The 18,047-nt window shown below is 48.3% G+C and overlaps 1 protein-coding gene and 1 pseudogene across 1 annotated transcript; one reads left to right on the forward strand and one right to left on the reverse strand.

Annotated features, from left to right (window-relative positions):
- Positions 1–218: 218 nt before the first annotated feature.
- On the reverse strand, positions 219–7,351 carry TROAP (trophinin associated protein). The gene is given in 16 exon segments (XM_052641102.1): positions 219–350; positions 498–691; positions 970–1,603; positions 1,751–1,885; positions 2,146–2,205; positions 2,309–2,392; positions 2,499–2,615; positions 3,744–3,865; positions 4,904–4,956; positions 5,457–5,539; positions 5,732–5,869; positions 5,959–6,116; positions 6,780–6,966; positions 7,059–7,213; positions 7,293–7,311; positions 7,313–7,351. Coding segments are annotated over 16 exon segments (2,226 nt in total). The 3' UTR covers positions 219–302.
- A 1,654-nt stretch (positions 7,352–9,005) lies between these two features.
- LOC128048102 (ribose-5-phosphate isomerase-like) lies at positions 9,006–10,268 on the forward strand (annotated as a pseudogene).
- Positions 10,269–18,047: the final 7,779 nt, after the last annotated feature.

Genomic DNA, 18,047 nt, shown 5'->3' on the forward strand with positions numbered 1-18,047 from the left:
TCATAGAGCCTGCTGGGAGGGTGGGGTGGACAGGGGTGGGGTGACCTGGTCAGTTCCTGGGTGAGGGAGTCTGGGGGAGGGGGCGAACCCAGGGCTGACCTCTAAGTTGGAGAACACTGCCACCATGTGGACAAGAACAACACAGCAGTAGCTGGCCTACGCGGGACCACAGGAAGACACTTGGACACTTTAGAAACTTTATTGAAGGACAAAAGGGTGTCAGTTCCAATCCACGGTGTGGAAAATAAATAAGGTTAAAAGGAAGGAGCAAGACAGGACAGGAGTGAGTGGACGCGGATGCCTCATGAAGGAGAATCCTGTGGGGCAGCAGAACCAACTGGAATAAAACACTAGGGAGAAAGAAGACTTCGTCACAGCCCAGCCATTCTTGAACTGTACCCAGCTCTTCCCACTGTAAAGAAGCCGAGGTCCGCCCCCTGCCCCCACTTCCCACAGGCCTCTGTGCAGGTACAGCTGGCTGTGGACGGAAGGCTCACCAAGGCATCCTGCCATTCCAGCAACATGGCCACGGGGTTGGTGCAGACCCTGGTGAGGCCTGAGGGAGGGGCTCGGCTGGTGTAGAAGGCACACTCATCATCCAGGCAGGCCTCGTGGAAGCCTTGGATGGCGGTCAGACATGCTTTGAGGCGCTGCCTCAGGGCCATGGTGCGAGGGGCCGGATGGCTGGGGCCTGAGGGCCAAGGGCCATGAAGAATTCAGGGTGGACTCTGAAGTCCAAGACTCCCATCACATACTGCCCTTTCCCACCCCCTACCAGGGCCAAGCCAATTAGGAGTACAGGGCTGAAGGTGCCCTACCACCCACCTGCCCACCCCAGTGGGAGAGCCAGGCTGGGGCAAGGTAGGTAGGGGAAAGAAAGCATGGGATCATTTGGTGCAGGGCAGGCCCTGCTCCCAGCAAGAGGTGAGGACCTCCTTTGTTCACAACCCCACCCAAGCAACTCCTTACCTGCCAGGCCTGGTGAGGGCTTCAGAGACTGGAGTGAGCGGATAGGGGGGCTGGCACAAAGTGGGCGCTGGGAGGAGAAGGTCAGGCTGGTGGTCGCTGGAGCCCACTGACTGGTGCGGGGCCGTGGACTGGACTCTGGATTTCTGAGCTCCAGGGAGCAGGCTTCTGGTACCCCCAGATCTACCCTAGTGGAGGGCTCTGGGAGTCCTATCTGCCCCTGGTGGCAGGCCTGAAGGCGTCCAGGTTCTGCTGGAGGGCTGGGTCCTGCTGCCTCAGGCTGCTCCTGGGTGGAGGGCTCTGGGTTCTCAGGCCCCCTCCCGGGGCAGGGCTCTGGGGAGCCTGGCTCAGCTGGAGGGCAGGGCGGGGCCATCTCAGGCCCCCTCCCAGGGCAGGACTCTGGCTCCCCACACTCCCCTGGAAAGTAGGGCTTTGGCAGCTCAGGGTGCTGTGACAGTCCAGGAAGGTGAAAAGCCTCTGGTATTTTTTCAGGGGCATTCAGAGTTCTAGAAATCTCAGCCAGCAGGGGCTGAAGTTCCACCATATCCAGAGAGGAGCTTCCATTAAGGGAGGCACACTTGCCCTCTGCCAGCCCCTCCACTTCCTGTCTCAAAAGCTGCTGCAGGATATTGATGCGCTGTAGGTAGGAGAGAGCGTGATGTCAACAGCACGTCTTGGACCCACACCGTCCTATTCCCATGCCCACCCACCCCCACTCCTATTTCTCAGTCCCAGCCCCGTCAATGTCCGTCAGCCACTGAAGCTGTTACCCACACCAGCCCACCTGCATCTTCAGCTCCTGGAGGTTGGGGGTTCTGCTGGGGTGGGGTCCATAAGGAGTCGACGTGGGTGGCTTCCCAGGCCCCTCCTGCAAACTTATACCACTCTCCTGGTCAAATAACCGGACTGCAATCTGCTCCTGCCACATGGGAGGAGAGGGGCCACATGAGGAAGCCAGGCTGGGCTAAGAAGACTAGTGTGAGCCCCACCCTCACGAGGAAGGAATCAGGTCCTTAACTGAGTGTCCCCAGACTTGGATTAGAAGAGGCAACAGAGAAGCAGGGAGAGTTGGAGGGTTAGGCAGCTTTTTCTTAAGAGCCCACCTGCCTCAAAAATGCTGGGCCTGACATCAACAGGACAGAATCAGGTATCTCAGGATGGCGAAGTTCAGATACTTACCCAGGGCAGGGCGGGCTCTTCAGGGCAAGGTTGAGGGGAGAGGCCACTCAACCCTCGGGCCTGGGTCAGAAGTGAGATGCCATGACTCTCCCTGCACCCATCCATCACCCTCTTCCTCCCCCAGTCCTGGCCTAGGCCTGTGACCTCCCCTGCCCTCTCTTACCTGCTGAACTCTGGAGGCTGATGGGAGCGGTGTGAACTGGGTTTTGGGGCGGGTGGCGAGACGCCGCAACACTGAATATGAGATCTGGGGAGAGACGGGGGTGGCTGAGCAGGGACAGATCGAGACCCAGCAGGGATCCCAGCCAGACTGTTCTGCCCTTGCCCAGACCCCAGTAGCTACAGATACAAACTGGAGCTGAGGGGCCAGGGGATGGTACACGCTGAGCCCGTCCAAAGGGTGATGGCCGGGTGATGGCAAGTGGCACTGCTTGGCCAGGGGAGGGCATCAGGCAGGAGTCACAGCCGTCCTGTGGAGAAGAACCAGGTGGAAGAGTGATCCCTCCCACTTGGCACTCCTCTGTCTTGTTCTCACTTCAGCAGCCAGTGTGATTCTTTAAAAGCTAATCAAACCATGTCCCTCCCTTGATCATCTCCCTCCCCATGGCTTTCCACTCATTCCAAGTCATAGCCAAGGTCTTATGCTGGTTTATAAACCCTTACCCAACCCAATCCTGTCATTGCTCTAACCTCTCACTTCCTCTCCTTCTTATTCTGCTTTAGCCTTGCTTTTTTGCTGATCCTTAAGCATACCAGGTAGACCCCCTGTGTACATCTGAAGTTCTCATGTCCTGGAATGTTCTTCCCTCAGATATCTGCGGGGCTCACTCCCTCAACTCTTTCTGCTCTTCACGTAGCCACACCTCAGGGATACTCGCTTGACCCTTGAAACTGCAATACCACCCACTCCCTCCAGTTCTCCTTCCCTTATAGTATCTTGGGGGCTTCCCTCGTAGCTGAGACAGTAAAACATCTGCCTGCAATGCAGGAGACCCAGGTTCGATCCCTGGGTTGGGAAGATCCCCTGGAAGAGGGCATGGCTACCTACCCCAGTATTCTTGCCTGGAAAATTCAATGGTCAGAGGAGCCTGGCAGGTTGTAGTCCATGGAATTGCAAACAGTTGGACATGATTGAGCAACTAACAATTTAGTACCTTACTTTTTTTTTTTTAACAGATAACTTATAACCATCTGACATACTATATATTTTAGATGATTATTTATTTTCTGTCTCCCCTTCTAGAATGTGAACTTATTTCCTATTGTATATCCAGAACCTAGAACAGTGCTTGGCACACAGTAGCTGGTCAATAAACCCTTGTGTGTGGAGGAAATGAATGAGCTGTCAGATCTGTCTCACTCTCAGCACTGACCTGATGGTGACCTAATATGTATCAGACCGTGACCTCTGGAGGCCTCCAGGGGCCAGTGCCACTCTGGAGAGGGCTTGGGTCCATCTAGGACAAACAAGGACCCAATGAACATGCTGAGATCCAAGCGGGGACTGTTTGGCTCTACCCACAATCCTCAGTGCTGCTGGGGAATCCCTCATGTACATCCTCTGCCCCTTCCCCCATCCCAGGAGGGTCCCATCTCACCCTGGTGTGGGTTTTATCTCGGGTTTCTTTTAGTGGTACCCGCTGGGCCAGGCCGAGGGGGCCGCCTCCTCCTTCATCTGACTGAGTGACAACTTCATGTCCCCCTTCAGGGAGAGAAGAAGCTAGGAGGAGACAGGAAATTTGCTGTAGTGTCTGAAACACACATCAAAGTCTGGCACATGGTGTTGCAACCTCCGGAAAGCGTACGCCAGTTTGACAGCCACCACTGCACCATCAAGGCTGGGGACCCATCCAGTACTCCTCTGAACCCAGCACTATCTCAGTTCAATTCAGTTCAGTCACTCAGTCATGTCCGACTCTTTGCGACCTCATGAATCGCAGCACGCCAGGCCTCCCTGTCCATCACCATCTCCCGGAGATCACTCAGACTCATGTCCATCGAGTCAGTGATGCCATCCAGCCATCTCATCCTCGGTCGTCCCCTTCTCCTCCTGCCCCCAATCCCTCCCAGCATCAGACTCTTTCCAATGAGTCAACTCTTCGCATGAGGTGGCCAAAGTACTGGAGCTTCAGCTTTAGCATCATTCCTTCCAAAGAAATCCCAGGGTTGATCTCCTTCAGAATGGACTGGTTGGATCTCCTTGCAGTCCAAGGGACCCTCAAGAGTCTTCTCCAACACCACACTTCAAAAGCATCAATTCTTTGGTGCTCAGCCTTCTTCACAGTCCAACTCTCACATCCATACATGACCACAGGAAAAACCATAGCCTTGACTAGACGGACCTTAGTTGGCAAAGTAATGTCTCTGCTTTTGAATATACTATCTAGGTTGGTCAAAACTTTTCTTACAAGGAGTAAGCGTCTTTTAATTTCATGGCTGCAGTCACCATCTGCAGTGATTAGTAGTCACTCATTAATCTGAATACCCTGAGTGGGCTAGGGGTGTGGTGATGGCTCTGAAGGGCTGACGATAGGACAGTGAGTCAAAACTAAATCTTGCAGGAAGTGGCAGAGAGAGGATACAAACGGGGACTACCTCCTCTGACACAAGTGCAACCGGGCAAACCTCTGGCCTATGAAGGTCTCTTGCTCCTCCTGATCTGGCCTTCCCGCCACAGCCCTCCCGAGCTTTCTCTCGGTTTGCTCCCTACAAGCAGGCTCCCAGCTAACGTTCTCTCTCCATGGCCAGACACACTCACCAGGCTCCACAGAGGTCTCCGGAAGGGATCCTGAGGCCTGGCTCACTGAAGTCCTGAGGACAACAAGGACAGTGGCAAGCAGTCACTGAGTACCAGATAAGAGCTGGGCACCATGCAAAGTGCTTTACAAACATCATCTAATTCTCACAACAACTTCAAATGATGATACAAACATTGTCCTCATTTGACAGACTAAAGAAACTAAAGCTTGGCAGGTACGGCAAGCTTGAACAACTTGTAAGTGCTGAGAGTCAGGAATCAAACCCAAACCCCATTTGTTCCCACAATCTAAGCTCTAGCCACTACACAAGGGATGGTACATCTCATTTCTTTCCCCTTCCATCCCTCACAACCTGAAGAAACTGATGCCATATTGAGGCCGGACTACGAAGGCCTGAACTTTATTGCAAAGGTTCACCCTGGGCATTCACAGATTTTCCCCTCTCCCCACCCCCAGGCTGGTGGGAAGTCCTAAAGCTACCAGAGGGCCCAGCCCTGAGGGAGCCCTGTATCAGACACTGAAGCATTCTTTTCCAAATGACCCCCTCCTTACTTGCTGCTGCCACTGGTCTCTCTTCTTAGTTCCTGGAAACAGGGAGGAGCGGAGGGGTGAGAGGATGATCCTGAAGGTGGAATCTGAGCCACACAGGAGCAAGAGAAAAAGGAGAGTCAGAAGCAGGCTCCAAACCTTCAGGTTTCACCACCAACCCCATCGGCCTCCATACAACCCCTCTGCTTACCAGGAGGTACCCTCCATCCCAAGGCCCAGCTGTGTCCTTAGAAGGAGTTCCCAGGAGCACCTAGTATCAGCCCCTAAAGAACACTCACCAGAGCCTCCAACCTCTGGGGACACAAGGTCCGACCTCTAGGCCCTGGTCCCTCCAGCCTTGAGAAGCAGGAAGCCCTGACAGGGTCCAGTCGATGGGTAGGGGTTCTGGGGGCCAAATATGCAGAGGCCCGGGCATCCTGGGACCCCAAAAGAGACTCTCAGTACAGACTCAGGATTCCCTTCTCAGCCTACCCCAGCCTGATCTCCTCCTATCCCGGCTCATTACCTGACCCCTCCGGATGGTGCCTCCCTGGCTCCCTCGAACCAGTACTCTCTGAGCCAGACTGGGCTGGCGCCCCAGGCGACAGCTCTTCACCCCCTCACCTGACAGGATGGTGGCCAGGGCTGCAGGGTCAGCCACAAACTCTACGGTCCCTGGAGCCTCTGCAAGGGAAGAAGAGAAGGAAAGGCGAGGAGGGACAGGAAGGAGGGGAGGCTGAGGGGTTGGGGAGCCTAGCATTGTCACCTTGAGGTGCATGAGCCAAAGAGACTCATATAACTGAACTTAGCTCAACAAACATTCATAGGATTTTAATCTGCATAAGACAGTATTCTAGACACTGCCACCCAGAGATGAATACAACAAAGCCCCCATCCTCAGGAAGCTAACATCAAACTAGAGAGAGGTAACAGATTCAAGTCAAAGTATGGACATATTATAAAAGAAGTGCAGGGAATTCCCAGGCGGTACACTGATTAGGACCTGGTGCTTTCACTGCCTTGGCCCAGGTTCAATCCTTGGTCCAGAAACCAAGATCCCATAAATTGCATCTAATAAATGAATGAATTAATGAATGGATAAATGAATGAATAAACAAACAAGTAAATAAAGTTCAGCAAATCATTAGAACAAAGAGCAATTGATAGTGACTAGAGGAGCCAGAAAAGGCTTTAGAAGTGATGACACATTGCTGAAGAAAAGAAAGGGCCTCTAAGAGCAAAGAGCTTTCTAGGAGCAGGGACTAGGAATTATAGTAAGCAGGAGAGGCAGGATTACAAAGCCCCCAAACCCCACTGCACCAACCCATTCTCCCACCCAATAGATACCTGTCTGGGGAGGTGGCCTAGGGCCCACATTTTGACCCCCATGGCTAGGCCTGAGCTCTTCCAAGGGGTTCCGGAGCTGAGTGCTCCCCAGCAATTTCTCAGATTGCTCTGTCTGACGTGTGGCTTTCAGCCTGGGGCCTGCTGAGTCTGCGAGGGGGCGCTGAATATTGAGCTTCTGCCCCAATCTCTAGGGTAGGGGAGAAAAAAGCTGAGCTCAGCGTTGAGGTGCATTGCTGCTTCCTTGTAGCTACTGTCTTCACTCCCCCAGGCTCCTCTTACCTTTGGATCTTGGTTCTCCTGGTCCAGGGCGCTGGGTTTGACTGTGGGGAGAGGTGGGCGTCTCTGAGAGCGAACGGGAATCTTGCTAGGAGTGGGAGATACACCCCGGAGGAGAGGATCCTTCGTGGCTTGGAGGGTGGTCATGACGACTACTCCTGAAAAGGAGAAAAAAGGATCAGGGATCAAAGGTCAGCCAGTTCGAGGCTTCGGTCCTGACATTCCAGATACTCCTACCTCCGCCCAAATCCACGCGCCCAGAAGACCCGGCGCCTGCAAGGGCGCTTTTCGGTCATCTCCTGACACTCTGAGCCTACTCTTTGGTCCCGGGACCCCGAACTGCCTCTCTTCCCTACGAGCGCCGGCAGCCCTCATTCCCTCCAAGATCTCCGTGCCGCACCTCCCCCTGAACCTCTCAGGGTCTCCCCCACTTTCTTCGCTTTTCCCCCCGACTCTCTCGGCCTCTGCTCCAGGTACTTGCCCAGTTTGTAAAATACGCCAAGCTCCTGATTGGCTCGTCTGCGCTCCCGCGGAGGCGCGTGACGCAGGATTCAGCTATCCAATCTACAGGCTTCGGAGGCGGGGCCAAAAGAAGGACTAGTTGCCGAGCCGCTTTCTGGCCAGGAAAAAAAATGACCCGACTCAACCAGCCAATCGGAAAGCCGAGCGCGGGGTGGAAGAGGAAAGAGTAGACAGTTCTGAGGTCCAGGAAGGCGTCTGCTCTGAGTCTGGGCAACAACGGGCGCTGGCGAACTCTCGCGAGGTCTCGGGACTGGTGCGGGAAGGTCCAGTCGGCATTGTGGAAGGGCTTGCGTCCTGAGTGAGGCAAGCTGACAGTGTTGGAGGCTGGCCCCAGCCCCTGACTCAGCTCTGATCAGAGTTAGACCGTCAAGTTTTGGGGACCCTGTCCAGACACTTTGTGGGAAAAGTCTGCCTGGGTCGAGGAACTGCCTCCAAACGGGCGGAGAGGTCTGGAGAAAATTGAACAATAACAAAAATGAAAGGTTACAGTGAAAAAGAGAAAAAAGTTTTCCTTTTTCTCTTGTCCTTTTCTGAGTTTTTTTTTTTTTTTTACTTTAACTTCCGGATCTGTAGTCGGTAATCAAGGCTAACTTGATATGTAAGCTACATTCTATATGCATCTCCTTTAAACTCTGCATGAGCTACATTGTGTACCTGTAGCTTCTGTTAGTTACATTCTAACTCAATGCTAATCACATCCTGTGTTTGGTGCTCACCTTTACAGCAGTCTTTGCAGAGCCCCCCTTGTAGTTTTCTCTTTCTATCTCCTTTTTTCTTATACTACAGAAATGAGGCCACAGTACAATTCATGAAAGACAATGGACCCAACTGCTGGGCTACCTTACACCGTGGAGAAGGAAATGGCAACCTACTCCAATATTCCTGCCTGGATAATTCCATGGACAGAGGAGGCTCGTGGGCTACAGTTCTTTGGGGTCGCTAAGAGTCGCATAGGACTTAGTGTCTAAGCAACAACAGCCTGACTCCAGTCTGTTACTGTTTTTGAAACAATGCAAGAGGAAAAAAAAGACGAGATCCTTACACATTTGTTCCACATTGTTTTAGCCACGCGTTCCGGGAAACAAACTCACTCAGAAGGACAATGCAGATAGTGGAGTGCCGTTTATTACACTGGCGGGCCCAAGGCAGAGTCTCCTCTTAGCCAAGCACCCCGACCAGCATTTGTGAAAATCTTTTATACCCCACGTGTACATGTCTGAACCCATCACCCAAATTCCTTGAGACTTACATAAACTAAAGAAAATACAATCCCAATAACCTTATGATTCACGTGCTATGTGCTCATGTGCTCAAACAGTCAAACAATTAGCCAATAATCAATAAACCTGAGGTTACACTCCGATTGATAAGAAAAATTTATGGCCTGTCTGGAGGAAGGGGTGATTAGTATATGGCTTCTCTTAGGCGATGAGTAACCTAGATACGATCTTCAAGGTTCCCCTGTCTGGAGGGGGTCTTATCCTTCTGTTGTTGTTTTCATAGGCACTAAACACAGAGTTCTGAGCCCATTGGAAAGGTGGCTGAGCATGATCAGCATGAACAGGCCTAAGATGGAGTTCAGGCCCAATGAATTCCTTCTTCAACATCACTGACCCCTGACTGTGAGCCCTCATCTATATGATCCCCCAGATTCTTGGGGGGGGGGGGGGCGGGAAGGGGGCCACAGTTCTTAGGCATGTTCTCCCCTCCAGGCTGGCTGAGGTTTAAAGCCACCTTTCTATTTCCTCCAAATTCCCTCCATATGTTTTCTTTCCAGCTTCAGTGGACAGAAAAAGCCAAGATTCTGGGCAACATCAGAAAATTCTTTTTTCACTCAAGCTGTATGAATGGTGAGATATGGTCTTCATTTCATAGAAAAGAAAGAAAACTCAAATGAGGATCATTGGGGCAGTCATGAGGAGGCGTGCAGCTCGGCCTTGGCAGCACAAGTACTGGGGGCAAGGAGGTTAACAACCTCTGCCTGGGCCCTTCCATGATGTCAAAGGCGGAGGAGGCCAAGAAGCTGGCAGGCTGTGCGGTGGTGGAGAAGGAGGTGAGGAATAACCAAGTGCTGGGAACTGGTAGTGACTCTACAATTGTCCACACAGTGCAACGAATAGCTAAAAGAGTGAAATGAGGGAATCCAAACCACGTTTGTATTCCCACTTCCTTCCAGGCCCATCAGCTTACCCTACAGTATCGCTTCTCTCTCAGTGAACCAGAGATCGGTCACACCATCGATGGTGCTGATGAACTAGATGCTGACCTAAACCTCATAAGGGCGGTGGAGGCCGCCTCACCCAGAGGATATGTGGCCGGCAAAGCCATCCGTTTCACTGTGATCGCTGATTTCAGGAAAGATTCAAAGAACCGCGGGGATCAGTGGCACAAGGGGATTCCCATCGAGGTCATCCAATGGCCTATGTCGCAGTGAGCTGAACCGGGACCCAGAAGTTTGGGGGTGCGATTTAACTTCCGCTGGCTGTCAACAAGGCAGGTCGTGTGGTGAGGGATAATGGGAACTTTATCCTGGGCTGGAAGTTTGACCGGGTCCACAAATGGAGTAAAGTGAACACAGCTATCAAAATGATCCCAGGCGTGCTGGACATGGGCCTGTTCATCAGCATAGTGGAGCGAGACTACTTCAGGATGCAGAACAGCTTGGTGAACAGGAGGGAGAAGCCGTTCTGAACCGGCCTTGCAGGAGCGCAGTGTGTTCCTCTCGTGGCCCCAGCCCGCCTCGGAGGCGGCCACGTCTCTCCGAACCTTTGCCTTAATGTGTCTGTGCCCGGTGGACAACTTGAGAGGGTGAGGGGTTGAGGGTTAAATTCAGTCTTCTGAAGCACTGTTATTAAATGTCTTTTTTAAAAGAGAGATATAAATATATATGTGCTATGTCTCTTCAGTCCTGTTGGACTCTGCAAGCCCCATGGACTGTAGCCCCCCAGGCTCCTGTATCCATGGGATTCTCCAGGCAAGAATGCTGGAGTGGATTGCTATCTCCTTCTCCAGGGATCTTCCCGACCCAGGGATCAAACCGGTGTCTCTTATGTCTGCTGCATTGGCAAGTGCGTTCTTTACCACCTGGGAAGCCCTTTATATATATATATATATTTATTTATACTTTTTACTATTAAAAATACTCAGTTTTTAAAATAAAGTAGAATTCGATTTCATGTTTTCTATGAAACATTTACACACACACACACACACACACACACACAAAAGGAAGACTGTTTTTTAAACTTTTAACTTGAACCTGATGGTTAAGCTTCTGAATATTGGGTTTGCTGAGAAATGTAAGTCAAAGTTCTTCTGATCTGGTGAAATGAAGGGCCCAGCCAGCAGCAGTTCCCTGATGCCTTACTGGAAACATGGGAGTTCGTTTACTTTTCTACCGCACTTTTATTTTTATGTTTTGTTGTGATTATGCACAATACACAGTTACTTGTTCTAAGATGTGAACTACAAAAGTCTGGCAAGTGTAAGGGTGTGGTGTGTGGTGGTGACTCAGAATGTGTAAACTATCAGGGGGAAAATGTGGGGGTTCTTCTGCTGAGGTCAAGGGATTCATTCTGACCTCTCTTGTTGAAGACCATTGGACAGAAACACTTGCCAGTACTGCCAAAGCACTGCTGTGAAACACCTTTAAGTGACTGTCTTTTTGTTGTTGCTATGTTTTCATTCCTTTATTGTTACTTTGCATGATTCGGAGTCAGAGGTTGTTACCTCTTCATATTGTTTGAAAGTTGAAATAAAACAGTACAGTGCCAAAAAAGAGAAAAGCCCAGTATCATTGGAACTCAACACAGCAAGCCTGGAGGACTGGGGAGAGGCGTGGCATCTGCTTGTTGGCAGGCAGGGGGCTGAAAATGAGAGAACCTAGAACACCCTGGTTAGGATGGGAGGGGTTGCCCTCTAGTGGGGAACGGGCCGTGGTTTCAAATGTACAGGACACATAGATTCTCTCCCTGACTCCAGTGTTTCCTATCGCACAACCCTGGGAATTATTCTTGAATTCCTCTTTCCCTCCCCTTCGAATTTCTTCTTCACGCCTTTTTGTTATCTTTGGAATTCATTTTCTTGCTTCTTCCTCGTTACCTTCAACCTAATCTCCCCTAGAGGATTGCAAAAGCCTCCCACCATCTGTTCTCTCTTGCTCTCCACAATAATCCATTCACCCTATAGCAGCTAGAATAAGATTTCCAAAATGCAAATCTGATCATGTTGCCTCTGTGCCTTGACTTCTCCCCGCCCCAGCTCCCCATCTTATATCACTTTCCCCTTCTTCTCTGCTTTCCAACTCCATTGCCACTCCCAATCCTTGAAACTTGTCATGTTCCTTCTAGTCTCTCTGTCTGGAATACTTCCCAGCATGCCGATTCACACCTCCAAATTGATGTTCACTATGACTTTCTTATAGAGGCCTTCCTTGAACCCCTCTACTCACAACACTCCCTAATCTGAAAATAAATAAATAAATAAAGTTTCCTTAGTTATGTGCACTCAAAGAACTGTGTTTCCTCAGAGCTTGTATCTCAGTTGGTAATTGTCTATTCACCAATGTGAACATAATATGTCATATTTGTAAAAGCTGAGCTCTCCTGCTAGACCTCCCTGAAGGTGGCAACCTTTTTATTTTTGGCTTACATTATGTTTTCAGTGCCTTGCATTGTTCCTGGCAGTAGAGGTGTTCAATATTTGTTGAATGAGTCAAGAGATGAATGAATAATTGATCAAATGAATACATGGAGAGACAGCAAAGATCTCCGAGAACAAGTAATATTTGAGCTTCCTTTTCACAAAAGGGAAGGCTCTTCTAGTCACTCAGAACAGTGCTTGCAAAGGCTAGGAACACCTCTCTGAAGTGTTCAGAGAAGAGTAAGTCCTCAGGGGTAGATGGAACATAGGATAGTAGGTAATAAAACTAGAAAGATGGTCTGAGTGGAGGGCAGGTGGGGGTCACCGCATGCCACTAACAGGTACAGCAAACGTACCACATCCCAACTACCAGATCAGCAGGGATGGCTATTGAAAAATATTGTGCGCCTACTGTTTGTAAGGCCTTTTGCCAGATGCTCAGTACCCAGAGAGGAGTAAGGCTGAAGTCCGAAGGGTGGAGAAACACCAAGCTGGAGGCTGGCTGCTCAGGGGCTTTCTATGATTATAAGGCAGTTGGCACAGTCCCCATCCAAGTTCACAAGCCTGGAAACTTGAGTTTGTCAGGCTACCCAGAGTCAGTCTTGGGGTCACACTAATCAAATTTATGAGAAATTCAGTGATTTATGAACAATGTACCTTCTGGTACCAAAATATTTATGTTTGCTCCTCAGGGCACTACCTTCACAGAATCAACATACAAGGGAGACTGATTTTATAGCATAAAAACCTTTAAAGCTGATAATCAGAGTATCTGCCACACTTATAATAGCATCTAACCTATTTTCTATAGAGCAGTCCGTGACCTGCTTCTGTTTGTCTTTACTGGACCTCGAATATGGGGAGTTGCAAGCCACTTCTCTTGCTTTATTCTATCACCTCCATTTTTACTCCCTGTTTTCTCCCATAGATGGCACTATAATGTGACTGATATGTTTTTAATTATGCATGTAAATAAAATGGGGCTTCCCAGGTGGCGCTAGTGGTAAAGAACCCTCCTGCCAGTGCAGGAGACGTAAGAGACACAGTCGATCTCTGGATTGGGAAGATCTCCTGGAGGAGGGCATGGCAACCCACTCCAGTACTCTTGTCTGGAGAATCCCCTTGGACAGATGAGCCTGGCGGGCTATAGTCCATAGGGTTGCAAAGAGCTGGACACGACTGAAGCGACTTAGCACATGCATTTATAAAATATGTAGGGTTGTATATTTGTTTCCTATTGCTACTATAACAAATTACCACAAATTTAGTGACTTAAAATAATGCAAATTTATTCCCTGGGGGTCAGAAGTCTAATATCAAGGTTTGGCCTGGATTCATTCCTTCTGTGGGCTTCAGAGGAGAATCTGTTTGCTTGCCCTTTTCAGCTATGAGAGGTTGCCAGCATTCCTTAGCTTGTTGCCCCTTCTTCCATCATTCTAACTTTTTGCTTCTGTTGTCACATTTACTTCACACTGTGATCTCCTGCCTCCCTCTCATGAAGACTTTGTGATTATATTGGTCTGACCCATGTAATCTAGGATAATATCCCCATATTAAGATCCTTAACTACATCTGCAAAGTCCCTTTTGCCATATAAGATGTTAATAACTTAGAGATTCAGAGGATTAAGATGTGGACATCTTTGGGGATTCATTACTCAATGTACTACAGGTTATTGAGTGTATGTGTTTTTAATTTGCACAAACAACATTGCCATATGTGTGTATGTGTGTGTGTGTGTATTTGGAAAAGGAAATGGTAACCCACTTCAATATTTCTTGCCTGGAAAATTCCATGGACAGAGGAGCCGGGAATGCTACAGTCCATGGAGCTGAAAAGAGTAGAACATGACTGAGCATGTGCAAACTATGTTTTTTTTTTTCCTGCCATGCTGTGCGGCACGCAGAACTGCCCCCTGACCAGGGATCAAACCTGTGCCCCTTGCAGTGAAAGCACAGTCTTTAAAAATTTTTATTTATTTATTTATGGCTGCACTGGGTCTTCGCTGCTGTGTGGGCTTTCCTCTAGTTGCGCTGAGCGGGGGCTGCGCTCTAGCTGTGGTGTGCAGGCTTGTCATTGCGATGGCTTCTCTTGTTGCAGAGCATGGTCTCTAGGGTGAGTGGGCTTCAGTAGCTGTGGCACGAGGGCTCCGTAGTTGTGGTTCCGGGCTCCAGAGCAGTCGCTCAATAGTTGTGCAGGAGATTTGTTACTCTGTGGCACGTGGGATCTTTCTGGATCAGGGATTGAACTTGCGCCTTCTGAATTGACAGCTGGATTTTTTTTTTTTTCCCACTGAGTTACCAGGGAAGCCTGAAAGCATTTTAGATTGTATTTCTCTAATTACTAGTAAGTTTGAATGTTACTTCATGTTCTTATTAGCCCATAGAGATCTCCTTCTGTGAAATGCCTCCTTGTATCCTTTGTGCATTTTTTCCTATTAGTTTTCCTGTCTTTATTCCTGGTGATTTATAAGATGCCACTGTGTATTCTGCATATTAATCCCATGTCCACTTTAGACATTGCAAATATTTCCTTTAGGTCTGTAGTGAAATATAATTGATTTTCTATCTTGTAACCTTAATGAACTTCTTGGTTTTCCTAGTTTGTCAATTGATTCTGTTGGGTTTTCTATAGACATAATTATGTCTTCTGCAAATCAAAACAGTTTTATAAATTCCCTTTCAGTCTTACTGTTTGTTGAGCTTTTTTGTTTTGTTTTATTTGACTTTGCTGCTTTATTTCTTACATCACTGTAGTGAACTTCCAACATTATATTAAACAGTAACAGTGCCTTGACCTTGACTTGTGAGAATCCATCTAAAGTTTCTCCAAAGAATGGCCTTTTTTTGTGAGACAATCTGAAACTTAAGAAAAATTGCATGAGTAGTGCACACAAAATTTTTTCTCAGCCATTTCAGAGTAAGTTGCCAATATGTTGCCTTATCTCCCCCCAGTACTTTAAGGGCATATTTCCTGCTAACAAAGACATTCTCCTGCATGACTACAGTGCAGCCATCAAAATCAGGGAAAGAGCAGCTATACATTCCTGTCATCTAACCTTCAGACCCCATTCAAGTTCTGCCAGTTTTCTAAGTGATGTCCTTTATAGTAAAAGAATTTGGTCCACAGTCATGGGTTGCATTTAGTTGTCGTGTCTCTTTGGTCTCCTTCAATCTGGAACAGTTCTTCATTTTAAAAAAAGTTAATTTATTTATTTATTTGGCTGCATCAGGTCTTAGTTGCAGCATGCAGAATCTTTAGTTGTGGCATGCAAGCTCTTAGTTGCAGCATGTGGAATCTCGTTCCCAGACCAGGGATCAAAGCCCAGTCCCCTGCATTGAGCATTCAGAGTCTTAGCCGCTGCACGACCAGGGAAGTTCCCAGTTCTTCACTCTATTTTCATTACCTGACACTTTCGAGAATGACACGCCAGTTATTTGCAGAATGCCCTTAAATTTGGGTTTGTCCTGATGTTTCCTCATAGTTAGACTCAGGGTGTGCATCTCTGACAGGACTGTCACAGGATGGTGCTGTTTTTCTTCTGCTTCATTCTATCAGGTGGTGCCTGTGTCCATTTTTCCTGGAACTCTGGTTATTTGATTGAAGTTCTATCTGCCAGGTTTCTTCACTATAAATCACTCTTTATCCTTTGTAATTAATATTTAGGGTGAAGTATTTTAATATTGAAATTGAGCCACCTTCCTAGGTGGCTCAGTGGTAGAGAATCTGCCTGCCAATGCAGGAGACTTAGGTTTGATCCCTGGGCTTGGAAAGATCCCCTAGAGAAGGGACTGGCAACCCTTTCCAGTATTCTTGCCTGGGAAATCCCATGGACCGAAGAACCTGGCGGGCTACAGTCCATGGGGTCAAAAAAAGAGTCAGACACGACTTAGCGACTCAACAACAACTTTAATACTATGTAAATATTCCATTCCTCATAAAAACTTTCACTTTATTTACTTAACTATATCACCATGTATTCATAAATTCCTATTATATTCAGTGGACTGTTATTCCATTACTAATATTACTTATCCTGTTCCCCAAGTCATTTCTAATTCAGTCAGCGGGAGCCCTTTCAAGTTTTCCACTGTATCCTTTCAGCATGTTTGTATTCTTTAGCATTCATCTTTTTTTAGCTCTTTTTTTTTTTCCTTTCTGGCACAGAAACATGTTTCAGGCTCAATTTATACTTTCCCTGCATCAGCTCTGGAATCAGCCATTTCTCCAAGGAGCTCTGGTTCCTTTTAGAGGAGAATGTTATTTAGAAACCAAGAGCTGGACACTAGCTGTGCTCATAGCTATTAGGGTATTTCTAACCCCCAGGCCCTCTCAGTAGACAGAGCTGAGGCATATATTCTATACAGACACACACACACAGGTGCACAAATTCAGTACATTTACATCTGTATTTCTATATCTAAATGCACTGAAAACCATGAGTTCAAGACTAGTATTTTGTTTTAATAAACCATGTCATTCACCTGCTCGAAAATACTTCAAAGGCTTTTACTGTCCTTACCAAATATCTTAGGAACTTGCCAAAATAAGGTAGGCTCTCTTCTCTTTGCCAGAGTCCAGTTAATGAACTGAGATTTTAAATTTCACAATAAAAAGAGATCAGCCAAAAAGGGATTTTTCTATAGTTGCTTTATTTGAAGATTCATATACCCAAGGGCTTCCCTGGTGGCTCAGTGGTAAAGAATCCACCTGCCAATGCAGGAGACTCGGGTTCAATTCCTAATCTGGGAAGATCCCATATTCAGCCGGGCCACTAAGCCAGTGTGCCAACTATTGAGCCCATGCCCTAGAGATCGGGAGTCACAACTACCGAGTCCGTGTGCCGCGACTGCGGGAGCCCACGTGCCCTAGAGCCCGTGCTCTGCTACGAGAGAAGCTGCTGCAGTGAAAAGTCCACGCACCGCAACCAGAGAGTGGCCCCCGCTCGCCTCGACCGGACAAGAAGCCAGCACAGCAACAAAGACCCAGCACAGCCGAAACTAACTCAATTTATTTTTTTAAGTAATATACCCAACAGACGTAACCTACTGTGGTTTCTTAGCCCTCTGCTGGAGAGGTTTATTCTTTCATTTCAAATATTTGAGACTCCTTTTTGTCTTAAAAGCGGTAGCAAAGGTTCACTTACAGTCAAGCTCTATGGGCCTGACCTGGTAAGTCATTCCTAGAAGAAAGGTGCTAGTATTCCTCTTTTAAAATCTTGACTAGCACAGAATTGACTGACAATGATGATCATTTGCAACTTTTCTTTCCTCATTTTAGATATTAAGAAGCAAGCATTTTTCTAAATCAAAGCTATAATGAGGTGCTACCTCACACCAGTCAGAATGGCCATCATTCAAAAGTCTACAAATAACAGGACTTCCCTGGTAGTACAGTGGCTAAGAATCCACCTTGCAATTCCAGGGACCCTGGTTCAGTCCTCGGTCTGAGAAGATTCCGCATGCCGCTGGCAACTAAGCCGCTAGCCCGTGAGCTGCAGCCACTGACGCCCTGGTGCCTAGAGGCCAAGCTCCGCATCCAGAGAGACCACCAAAATGAGAGGCCCACACCACAGCCAGAGAGGAGCCCGGAGCCCCGCTCGCTGCAGCTAGAGAAAACCTGGGCACAGGCAAAGAAGGCCCAGTGCAACCAAAAATAGACACATAAATATTTTCCAAAAGTCTATAAATGACAAATGTTGGAGAGGGTGTGGAGAAAAAGCAATCCTTGTACACTGTTGGTGACAATGTAAGTTGGTACAGTCACTATGGAAAACAGTATGGAGATTCCTTAAAAAAATAAATAAATAAAAAGAGTTACCATAGGATC

This window comes from Budorcas taxicolor, chromosome 5 (genome assembly GCF_023091745.1).
Source record: "Budorcas taxicolor isolate Tak-1 chromosome 5, Takin1.1, whole genome shotgun sequence".
NCBI classification, from domain to species: Eukaryota; Metazoa; Chordata; class Mammalia; order Artiodactyla; family Bovidae; genus Budorcas; species Budorcas taxicolor.